Genomic DNA, 11,046 nt, shown 5'->3' on the forward strand with positions numbered 1-11,046 from the left:
GTGGCCTATACTTAGGCTAAGTACAATTCAGGTATATTTTTAAGTATACTTTAAGTAGTAAGTATACTAATATCAATGTACTTGTAGTAAACTTGTGTACTATTTCAATACTGCTTGGGAATAAATTGGCCCACTTTTTAGTATATAAAAGTATACGTTAAGTGTGACAGTAGTAAACTTTAAGTGCACAACTAGTTCTACTATTTATATATTATTTTTGCATTTTAAGTAAACCAATATGTTCATATTTAGGAATTCATTTTTGTACTTTAAATATACCTTTAAGTTAAAGCTGCAGTCTGCAGTTTTTCCTCTTTGTCGCCATCTCTGTTCGAAATCTGCAATTGCAGTTATTCCGGAATTATCAACTTTACGTGAGTTGTACTTCTACACCCTCGACACGGCACAGTGTGGATGAACACAATGTTTGAGGAGAGTGTACGGTTGTCAGTCACCGTGCCGGTGTGGATACTGGGATTCAGAATCACAGATTATTCTTTTTGGAAGTTGTCACAGGTCAGGGTAGACGCTGAACTAACCGGACGTCACCCCTGACGCACACACCACCGCGAGGAGCTGCACCACAACACACAGTAGGCACGACAACAAATGGTAAGTATAAAAATCTCTTTATTTACTTTAAAACCTCACTTGAAAATAATTACTGTAGTCGGTATAGCATTCTCTTCATACATCACAATATGTCGACCTTCATAGAAGGGGGTGTCCGCGGTTATGTAGATAAATGTCTCATTTATTAACCTCATTCTTAGGTTAATAAAAACAATGGTTCATTGAGTAAGGTTTTTATACACCACTGAACACATAGTTATGGATCTTATATTGCATTTCTGTCAATAGATCCTCCGAAATATCACACATTGCACCTTTAAGAAAGCACTTGCCATGCACAAAAAAGGGCTGTTGATACAAAATAAAAACCTCAAGAACCCACTTTATGCACTTGTGTAATGTGCGCATTACAAGTCTCACAGTATGATGTGATTGCTGTTGGGTGTTGGTAATCAGCAGAGCAAATTGGGAGGCAACGCCCTTATGTTCCACGAGAGATTCTCTCCCACTAAGAGGACTACTACAGCAAAGAGGACTGAAGCAGACACATTTCCAGCACTGAAACATGTAATTGGCTGAGTGTCATTTAAATTGCAAGGGAACGGCTGAAGCGGTGATGCATTTTTTAAACACTGTAGTGTTGAGGATTGGATGTCTCGCCAACATACTGTGGCATTTTAAATTTAGACTTGGCTTATGTCATTATGAAAAGCGTAAGATGATGTATTCTGAGAAAAGGCATCAGAGTGTGAGATTTTTTTTCTTTTCATATTCATGCTTGAAATGCTGAGAACTATAATCAAAATGTGTTTCACAGCACTTTAAACAATGGTAAAGTCATTTTTTTGGGACTTTGTATCATGGTTCACCGATTTGACCAGCGTGATGTTCACCTTCAGCTGTGTTGTGTATTAGACCGAACTCAATCTGCCTAATACTGTAACAGGTTATATTGCATTATATCTGTGTGTGTGTGTGTGTAATATTTATTAAAATACTAAGTATCTATTTTTAAAGCTGCAGTCAGTAGCTTTTTTGGGGGTTAAAAATGATCCAAAATACATATTTGAGAATATGCCTTAGCTCGATACAAAGCGGTAAGCTTATTATAATGTTATTAATTCCAGTGGTACTGGTGGATTTCCGTGGAAGGTTAAAGAATGTCTTTGCGTCATTACGTGACATCTGTACACATAAAGGAGTCTCGGCTAGTTGGTTACATTGCATGTGGAGATTTATAGCCTTTTCTCACAGCACTTGATATAATTAGACTTATCAATTTGATGGCGGATCCTGAAAGGTTCAAACGACAATCACCAGTGACAACAGATTCACCCGATGTGAAATGCAGAAGACATCGATCGGACTTTGGAGTGGCTACAGAAAAAAAGAGACTGCAAAGACTCATGCGAAAACAAGGATACATATTGGAAGGACATTACATGTGGTCACGCAATGCTGACATTGGTAACATTAACAATTTGACAACAAAGTATAATTTGCACGGTTTGCGTGATATAAGTGATTGCTATATTTAATCAGCGTGTAATGTCAGAACCAGAACAAAAGTGGATGTTACTTGTTCAAATTACATTTTCCGGTGAAAATTCTTAAATTGGTCATATTTGAATGACAGTATCGACACAGTCTATAATCCACACCGGCGTGGTGATTGACAGCCTCAGTCTCCTCAAACATTGTGTTCATCCGCGTTGTGTCGCGTCAAAGTACAACTCACGTAAAGTTGATAATTCTGTGAATGACTGCAACTGCAGATTTCGAACAGAGATGGCGATAAAGAGAAAAACTACAGACTGCAGCTTTAAATTATATATTTAAATATACACTACCATTAAAACATGTGGGGGTCAGTAAGATTGAACGAAAGACAGTTAGAATGCATTTAAAAATCTGTTCATTTGAACCTGCATGGTTTCCACAAAAATATTATGCAGCACAACTGTCTACATAATAATAGGAAATGTTTCTTGAGCACCAAAATCATCACATTAAAATGATTTCTGAAGGATCATGTTACACTGAAGACCGCAGTCTGAATATTCAGATTTACCACCATTGCAAGAAATTATTCAAATAGAAAACAAAACAATTTTAAAAATCGCAATATTACTGTTTTTTTTTTGTGGGGTTTTTTATCAAATAAATGCAACTCTGGTGAGCATAAGAGGCGTCTTTCAAAAACGTTGAAACCCTAAACTTTTTGAAAGTTAGTGTACTTATAAATATTACACAAATTAATGCATATTCAAATTATTATTGATATTAATAAGTGCACTATTAATAATAATTTATTATTGTAAAACAATATCAGACACAAGGAATATAATTTCTGCCCTCTCTACCATGTGATGAGTATCAAACACCTCGTAGTGAGTTGAACGGGGTGGTTTGAGGACGCGAGGTGGTTTGAGGATGCGAGGTGCAAGATAACCTAGCAGGCCTCTTCTGCTGTAATGCTGATGTCATGGCGTCTGCTGGGGGTCCAGGATGAGACAGAAGGTCAGTGGAATGACGCGCTCCCGGTTTTGTCCAGAGGGACGGAGGAAGCGAGGCGGGATGTGGTTGATTTTCCCATGTTCCCATCCCCTAAGTGAATAACCCCTTGTAAGAGCAACACCAACTCAAGATGAGCTTGTGCTGATAGGAAGTCACCACAGACAGACCAAGCACCTCGTCATCTGGCTGTGCTTCCCAGTCTAGATAATGTCAGAATTTTCCAGTTCTCACTGGAATTGAGGTCCTAAATGTTCTACTTCAAGTCTGGATGGCACTACATTGCCATTAATTTAAAATATTAGCTGATTATAGTCAAACCAAAATTTATTCAGACACCTTCCTCACTATCCTCCTGAGCTATCCTCACTTTCATCAATGAACTATAGTGTCCTGCACCCACTAGTAAAAAAATATAAATATAAAAATATAAAAATAAATAGATAAAAAAATATACACTCACCTAAAGGATTATTAGGAACACACGTTTATCTAATTATCTAATCAACCAATCACATGGTAATGCATTTGGGGGTGTGGTCCTGGTCAAGACAATCTCCTGAACTCCAAACTGAATGTCAGAATGGAAAAGAAAGGTGATTTAAGCAATTTTGAGCGTGGCATGGTTGTTGGTGCCAGACGGGCTGGTCTGAGTATTTCACAATCTACTCTGTTACTGGGATTTTCACGCACAACCATTTCTATGGTTTACAAAGTATGGTGTGAAAAGGGAAAAACATCCAGTATGAGGCAGTCCTGTGGGCGAAAATGCCTTGTTGATTTGAGACTTCTTTCAAAAACTTTTAAAATAGAAATGATTCCAAATTATGTATTCTACAACATTTGGATGCTTTGAGAAAAAAAAGAGGAAAATTAATATAACATTTCTTTAAGTGGCCTCATTACGCAATGCACAACCAAAAATGAGAAGACTCATATTTTGTTTACATTCATTTTTGCTCAGAACTCAGTTATTTACTTTTCATGTGTGCTCTAAAATTAAATCAGGACCACATATATGCTCGGCCCAGCCAAAACACACACTACAACATCAACTCAACAGATCTACCTCTCAATCTTGACCCTCAGACTATATGGAGTCTACGACCTGCTCAGTGACCTGCTATAAATGATATTGTTGTAAGGATCTTGTTCACTGGAGGAGGCTTTGCATCTTCACGGGGAGCATCTCCAATTACAAAATGCATCTACTGTGCTCTGTTGCACTGGAGAGCTTTCCCACAGTATTGAACCTGAGATGAACTTGGTAAAATAAACGTAGAAGCGTAAGAGAATACCAAGCCCATGCCTTCCAACAAAACCTTCCAACTGATTTGTCACTATAATAATAGCCTAATAATAATAATAATAATAATAATAATTACTTTTTAAAAATAAATGTAAATCTAAATTTAAAATGTAATACGTTATGTAGATGTTTTCTTATGTTGTAAAAAATAAATAAATAAAAAAATAAAAATAAAATAAAAAAAATAAAACAGGGCTTCTAGGCTGCTATTGAATATCCCCACTAGCAAAAAAAAAAATATCCATAGACATCGACTTTTTATGAAACTTTATAGCGGGACTGTTGTCACAATGGGAAATATAAAGCCCTTTTCAGGTCTTTCAGAAAAATGTAAACCTTAAAAAATCACCAAATTGTGATTTTAAAATTGGCTATAAAAACAAATAAAGTCAAATTTCTCATTAATAAAATATGAACTGTAATTTAGTTAAATTACTAACCCTAAATTGCAGCATATTAAACGTGACAACTTGCCCCGAAAAGTCCCAAACAAAAGCTGTATAAGTGCACCCTCTGTCGTCACAAACATGTATTACAGACTCAAGTTCTCCAACAAACTGCGCCGCAGAAGTCCTTCCGGGTCAAGGGTGATTCAATTCCATCCACATTAGATGCACATGTTTACATGGACACTTGTATTTGTATCAACGTATTGGTGACACTAGCATAGGAATACATTAATTTCATACTGTTATAGTAAAAGTAGAGTGCAGATATGTCGCAAAATGAAGACGAAGCTTTTGATGAGACTTCACAGAAGAAAGGTAACTAACTTAGTGCTAACTAGCTAACACTTTCAGTCTGTTAAAGTCAACTCGAACATGTCAAATAGAATGTATCTCGTTTTTTTCACAGTTTCAAAGTACCAGTGTCCGGATGATTTTGTGGCATTTTCATATGATTCCTCTGTAAATGAGTCGTGGGACGGAGATGAACAGAAGGAATTATGGCTCATCAAAGCTCCAGCACGTTTTGATCCTGAAAGGTACAAAATAACTTTAGAATGACTTGCTAATAGGATTTATGTCATAATTTGCATGCAGTCCTGATGATAATATTGCCTAACAATGAATATGATATTCATAACGAGTACAATATATAGAACAATTATGGATATTAAGTTAGAATTGATATCAAATTGTAATTATTTTAGTATATAATAGTGATAATAATATTATATTCTTTCAGACTTTAGACATGAGTATTTATGAAATAAATAATAATATTGATAATATATCTTTGTAAATTTTACTGTTTAAAAAAAAAACACACAAAATAACATAATTTCAATCTGTCCATTGAGGATAACTGCCTGTGGGACTTAGAAGTTACTGGCTAAATGGTAACTGATATCTCTACAATATTATTTGTAAAATGTATATTCAAAAACAAAACTTCTGTATTAAGCTTTGAATAATTTAAAAATAGCTGTGATATGGGGTTGATCAGTTCAATAATTGTTGTTTTGTGTCCTCCGCAGCTTTAAAGACCTGAAACTTCCCATATCAGGGCTGAAAATGGTCAAGTCTTGTGGCACGGAACCTCAGATCTACAGCGTCCTCAGTGGCAGGACGGCACCATCAGACCTCCATCTGCTTGTTACTAAAAGGAAAAAACAGAAGACTTCTCTCTGTTCCTCCGGCTTCAGTGGTGTCCTCAAGATCTCTGAGAGCTACGGAAACTGCAGTGAGAACCAAGACCCCATTCCCATCCCGGCCGCTCCAGCTCCGTGCATCCCAGCTGGTCTCAAGCAACGTTTCCAGCCTTTTGGTAGTTCCATTGCAGCTCACATGAAAGATGAAGTCACTGTAGTTTCCCCAACTACACCCAAGATAACCAGACTGGATACGAATGAGGGCGATGAGCAAAAAAAGAAGAAAAAGAAAAAGAAAGACAAGAGGCAAGATGATAGTGAAACTGTTTTTATCAAGCAAGAACAAACACAAATGGACTGTGATCAGTTAGAGTCATCTGAAATAATGGAGGAAGAGTCAATGGAGGAGAGGAGGAGGAAGAAGAAAAAGATTAAGAAAGAGAAGGAAAGACATAGTGAAGACATGCTTGATGAACGTTTAATATCCAAAACAGAGCCACTGGATCCTTATGATTATAATGAAACCCCAGGGAAAACTAAGAAGAAAAAAAAGAAGACTAGCCGAGATGAGTAGACTGTCAAAAGAACTTGAAATGCTCTATCAATTTTTCTGTCATGTTCACACTTGCTTACTGTGATATTTAACTGTCTAAATACAACTAAGAAATCAGTATCTCTTACTGTGTCTCTCATTAAAGAATTCAACATTTCTGTACAACACTCAATATTACCTCAAAAGCATTGTTTCTTTTGCTTAAAATCATTATTTTGGTCTCTTTTGTTTTGTTTTAACCGCCATACAAGCAACTCCACATTGCAGAGATTGCTATGTGATACAGACATGAAAGGGAAAATTAAAATCCTGTCATTTATCCAACATTATGTCTCTCTAAATAATGGCTTTCTTCTGTGGAACTTAAAAGAGTAGATTTAAGATTGTTTCAAGTGTTTGTATGAAAGTCAAGCCCTTTCAGTTTCATTGTATTGACAGATACGAAGTGTTTTCAAAGAATGACAGAACATATAATTATCTATCCAAAGTGGTTTGTACTAAGTATTATTTTTTTTTAAATATTTCATTTCATGCTCCACTAAAAGAAAAGCAGAATGACTGTGTTTGGGGCGAACTATCCCATTAAATACTGCGTTCCTGCAGTACTTGCAGTTCACCGGTAGGTGGTGGAAAATCTCCCTCTGCTGGTGGAAGCGCTGAAGGTCTTCCGCTTGTTCTGCACTGAGGTATGGCCATGATTTCTAATGAGCACAGGCACGTTTGCCGCCTGCAAAATGGGTTTCTCTGCCCCTCCCACTGCGCACATGCAGGTACAGCTCAACATCCTAGAGTCCAGTGGGATCACGAGGAATTCCATATAGACGCTACTCCGTTGATCAGGTATTTAAAGAGTGTTGCACCTGATGATTCTCTAATGGAGACGTTGTTTTTTTTAACTGAATATTATCACAAACTCCCTCTATAGATATGTTCGTGCTGTCAAATCCATGAATCGCATCTAATAAAAGTTTTTGTGAGGCCGATGGCCACCGAATGAGCAACACACCGGTTTATTAGCAATCACGCCGTCGGCCTCGCACTGTTCTCTCACGGCCCTCGGGCTTGTCCTGCTCGCCACAAATATGTGTGAATATTATATGTGCGGACACACATGCACATGCACGTCATATAAATATAATATATAGCCTACACATAAACTTTCTATAAACAAAAACTTTGTTAGATGTGATTAATCAACAGCACACATGCACACACGTGTGTGTGTGTGTGTGTGTGTGTGTGTGTGTGTGTGTATCTATAGGCTAGATACACTCACCTAAAGGATTATTAGGAACACCAAACTAATACTGTGTTTGACCCCCTTTGGCCTTCAGAACTGCCTTAATTATATGTGGCATTGATTCAACAAGGTGCTGAAAGCATTTTTTTTTAGAAATGTTCTTGCAGTTGATGGAGATTTGTGGGACCCACATCCAGGGCACAAAGCACCCGTTCCACCACATCCCAAAGATGCTCTATTGGGTTGAGATCTGGTGACTGTGGGGACCGTTTGATTACAGTGAACTCATTGTCATGTTCAAGAAACCAATTGATTTGAGCTTTGTGAGTTGCTGCATTATCCTGCTGGAAGTAGCAATCAGAGGATGGGTACATGCAGTGGCCTTAAAGGGATGGACATGGTTAGAAACAATGCTCAGGTTGGCCGTGGCATTTAAACTATGCCCAATAAGCTAATTTCACACAGCCGCCATTTTGAAATTAAACTTCAATCACAGGATAATTGCGAATGTGATGGCGTATTGTTGTGTTTAATGTAGAAATTTGTTATTCTAAAAATGTACATACATTTCTTTCATATTTGGCTTCACAAATGCTTTCCTGCATACCTCGGTTGTAACGAGTGGTTATTTCAGTCAAAGTTGGTATTCTATCAGCTTGAATCAGTTGACCCATTCTCCTCTGACCTCTAGCATCAACGAGGCATTTTCGCCCACAGGACTGTCGCATACTGGATGTTTTTTTGTAAACCATACTTTGTAAACCCTAGAAATGGTTTTGCCTAAAAATCCCAGTAACTGAGCAGATTGTGAAATACTTAGACCAGCCCGTCTGGCACCAACAACCATGCCACGCTCAAAATTGATTAAATCACCTTTCTATTCCTATTCTGACATTCAGTTTGGAGTTCAGGAGATTTTCTTGACCAAGACCACACCCCCAAATGCATTACCATGTGATTGGTTGATTAGATAATTGCATTAATGAGAAATTGAACTTGTGTTCCTAATAATCCTTTAGGTGAGTGTATATAGGCTATAAATAGAATAACGATATGGTGTATATATATATATACATATATATATATGTGTGTGTATATATGTATATAAATATGCATGTACATGATGCACATAAAGAACTCCAAGACTTCGTGGGTCATATTCAAATATACACCTGTTTACAGCACTCGCATCGTTTGGCATTTATTTTCAGAGTTTGAATCACAGAAAGACAAGTGGTTTGTCAACACCTGTTATTTTATCACAGAGGCGGAGACGCTAATCGGGTCCCGTGCACGCGCCTGCAACTTGTTTGCCTTGTTTTTTATTTATTTATTTTTTTATATACACCCATCAGGGAAAAAAATTACCGCGGTATGCCATAGGCGTTATGAGATGCTTGAACATTGCTGGGTGTCTGGTGAGGCAGATAAATAATTGAATGCAGTCTGAAGTTTGGAAGCAACGTGCCCAGACTGTAAAGCACAGCGCGGGGCCCCTGTGCGCCCTAAACTGATGCAAACGATAAGGTTTGGGTGGGGGAGTAATGTTTTTTCTTTTTATTTTGAGCCAATCTCGTTTGTGCACACCCTCCCCCTCTTTACTGCAGCAATTCTTCTCTCTCTCTCTCTCTTTCTCTCTCTCTCTCTCTTCAGCGTGCTCCATGCGGCCTGCAGCTTTTGGGAAGGGGGGTTGGGGGAGTTACCATAGCAACGCGCACTTGCCAAGGACTACGGAGCCACGCGGCGGTCGAAATGGGGTTCAGCTCACATCGATAGGGACCTTCCTTTCCCCAATTAGACGATAATACTAGTATCCACCAAGACATACATCATTTTCTTCTTGTCCACAGGCGGAAGTCAAAATATTTCTTCTTGATGATTCCTATTGAAGTGTTTTGTTTGGGGGTGAATTACCGCACCAGGAACTTGTTTGCATACTAATACGTTGACGTGACTCATTCAAAGCAATCTATTCCAAAATGTGTCATTGAGCCTCCTCTGCAGTAGCAAGGAATTCTGGGAACTTTCAGCACAACATCACTTCATAAGCCTTTATATTTCAGTGTAAGATGGTGTCAGAAATACCGGATTGTTTATTTATTGTTTGATTTATCATGACAGCAAGAGTGCAATTGGATTTGGCTCTTGCCTTACATAGAAAAAAAAGTATTAATAAATTAAGTGTTTTGCTATTGCTGCTATGCGCACAGCCAAGTCAAGTCAGACATATGTTATAAAAGCAGCAGATCTTTCAGCTGGTTGTCATGGCAACCACAATGCCGTTTTTTTTTTTCTTTCTATCATTGTTTCCTTACCCACCTCTATGACTGTGTTTGTGCTCAAGGACTTGGTTTTCTGTCACTGACCAAGATGTGTTGCATGAATTTTTATTTATTCATTTATCTTTATAAAAGACCAGCCTTTCAAACCTTTTGGCTGTGATGATAAAGCCAGTGAAGTCGAGATCATCCAAACTCAACAGATGCCTGTGCTTATGGTGCCCAATTTAACAAACTAACTTTCCCAATCTATTATCTGTGTATGTATACATAGTATATATAATATATACACACAATATATACAATATATATATATATTGTATACTAGTATCTACTTTACATATTGTTATTCTGTCAAGGCTGCTATCACGTCAAGATCTGCCATTGCTGCACACATCCTATTTGGCTATATTGTGATGTGGCAAGGCAATACACTAAATTTTAGCTTCATAAAAACCATTACATTTGTTGCCATTTTCTCTCACTACCTAAACAAAAACCCAACTAGCCTTATTTCGTCTAGGGCCAGGGTTCGTGGTGTCGAATGCATGACCCATTAGGACAGGCCGGCACTGTCTCTGCTAGACATGCTGTGCTTCCATCTGTCCAAGGGTCACTTACTCCCCATCGGTGCCAAACGCACGCTTCCCTCTGCGCGGCTCTGACATCTTCTCGGTTTCTGCCTCTTTTGGCTTGTCGAGATAAAAGGGGGGAGTGCAGATGGAAACTGGGTCACTAGAGCTTTTTATAACCTCATGGAATTGTTGTTAGATTTAACCTTCAGGTGCTGTTGTAGCTAAAACTGTGGAAAAAACGAGGGGAAGATGTTAGTAAAGTAGGCTAATTGGAAGTCAATTTTGTGATTCAAATGAAATTGACAGGGTTTCCCTCTCTGTAAAGAAATATTGCTTAGATTGCTTAGGGAGTGTGATTATTTTTTTAACTTTTTCTGTCATTTGTGTGAATTGGGATATACAGTTATAT

The 11,046-nt window shown here is 37.9% G+C and overlaps 1 protein-coding gene across 1 annotated transcript; it reads left to right on the forward strand.

Moving 5' to 3' along the window:
- The first annotated feature begins 4,976 nt into the window (after nucleotides 1–4,976).
- polr1g (RNA polymerase I subunit G) lies at nucleotides 4,977–6,750 on the forward strand. The gene is made up of 3 exons (XM_039662569.2): nucleotides 4,977–5,160; nucleotides 5,252–5,381; nucleotides 5,877–6,750. Exons 1-3 carry the CDS (start codon nucleotides 5,112–5,114, stop codon nucleotides 6,562–6,564), a joined length of 867 nt encoding a protein of 288 aa, XP_039518503.2. The 5' UTR covers nucleotides 4,977–5,111; the 3' UTR covers nucleotides 6,565–6,750.
- The last annotated feature ends 4,296 nt before the right edge of the window (nucleotides 6,751–11,046 follow it).

The sequence above is a fragment of the Pimephales promelas genome, chromosome 16 (assembly GCF_988280905.1).
Source record: "Pimephales promelas chromosome 16, fPimPro1.hap1.1, whole genome shotgun sequence".
Taxonomy (NCBI): domain Eukaryota; kingdom Metazoa; phylum Chordata; class Actinopteri; order Cypriniformes; family Leuciscidae; genus Pimephales; species Pimephales promelas.

Bases quoted from the DNA above. Each gene is read 5' to 3' on its own strand.
- polr1g (XM_039662569.2), top strand. From the start codon at position 5,112: ATGTCGCAAAATGAAGACGAAGCTTTTGATGAGACTTCACAGAAGAAA. The intron at 5,161-5,251 runs GTAACTAACTTA...TTTTTTTCACAG, and splicing joins TGAGACTTCACAGAAGAAAG to TTTCAAAGTACCAGTGTCCG. The intron at 5,382-5,876 runs GTACAAAATAAC...TGTCCTCCGCAG, and splicing joins GCACGTTTTGATCCTGAAAG to CTTTAAAGACCTGAAACTTC.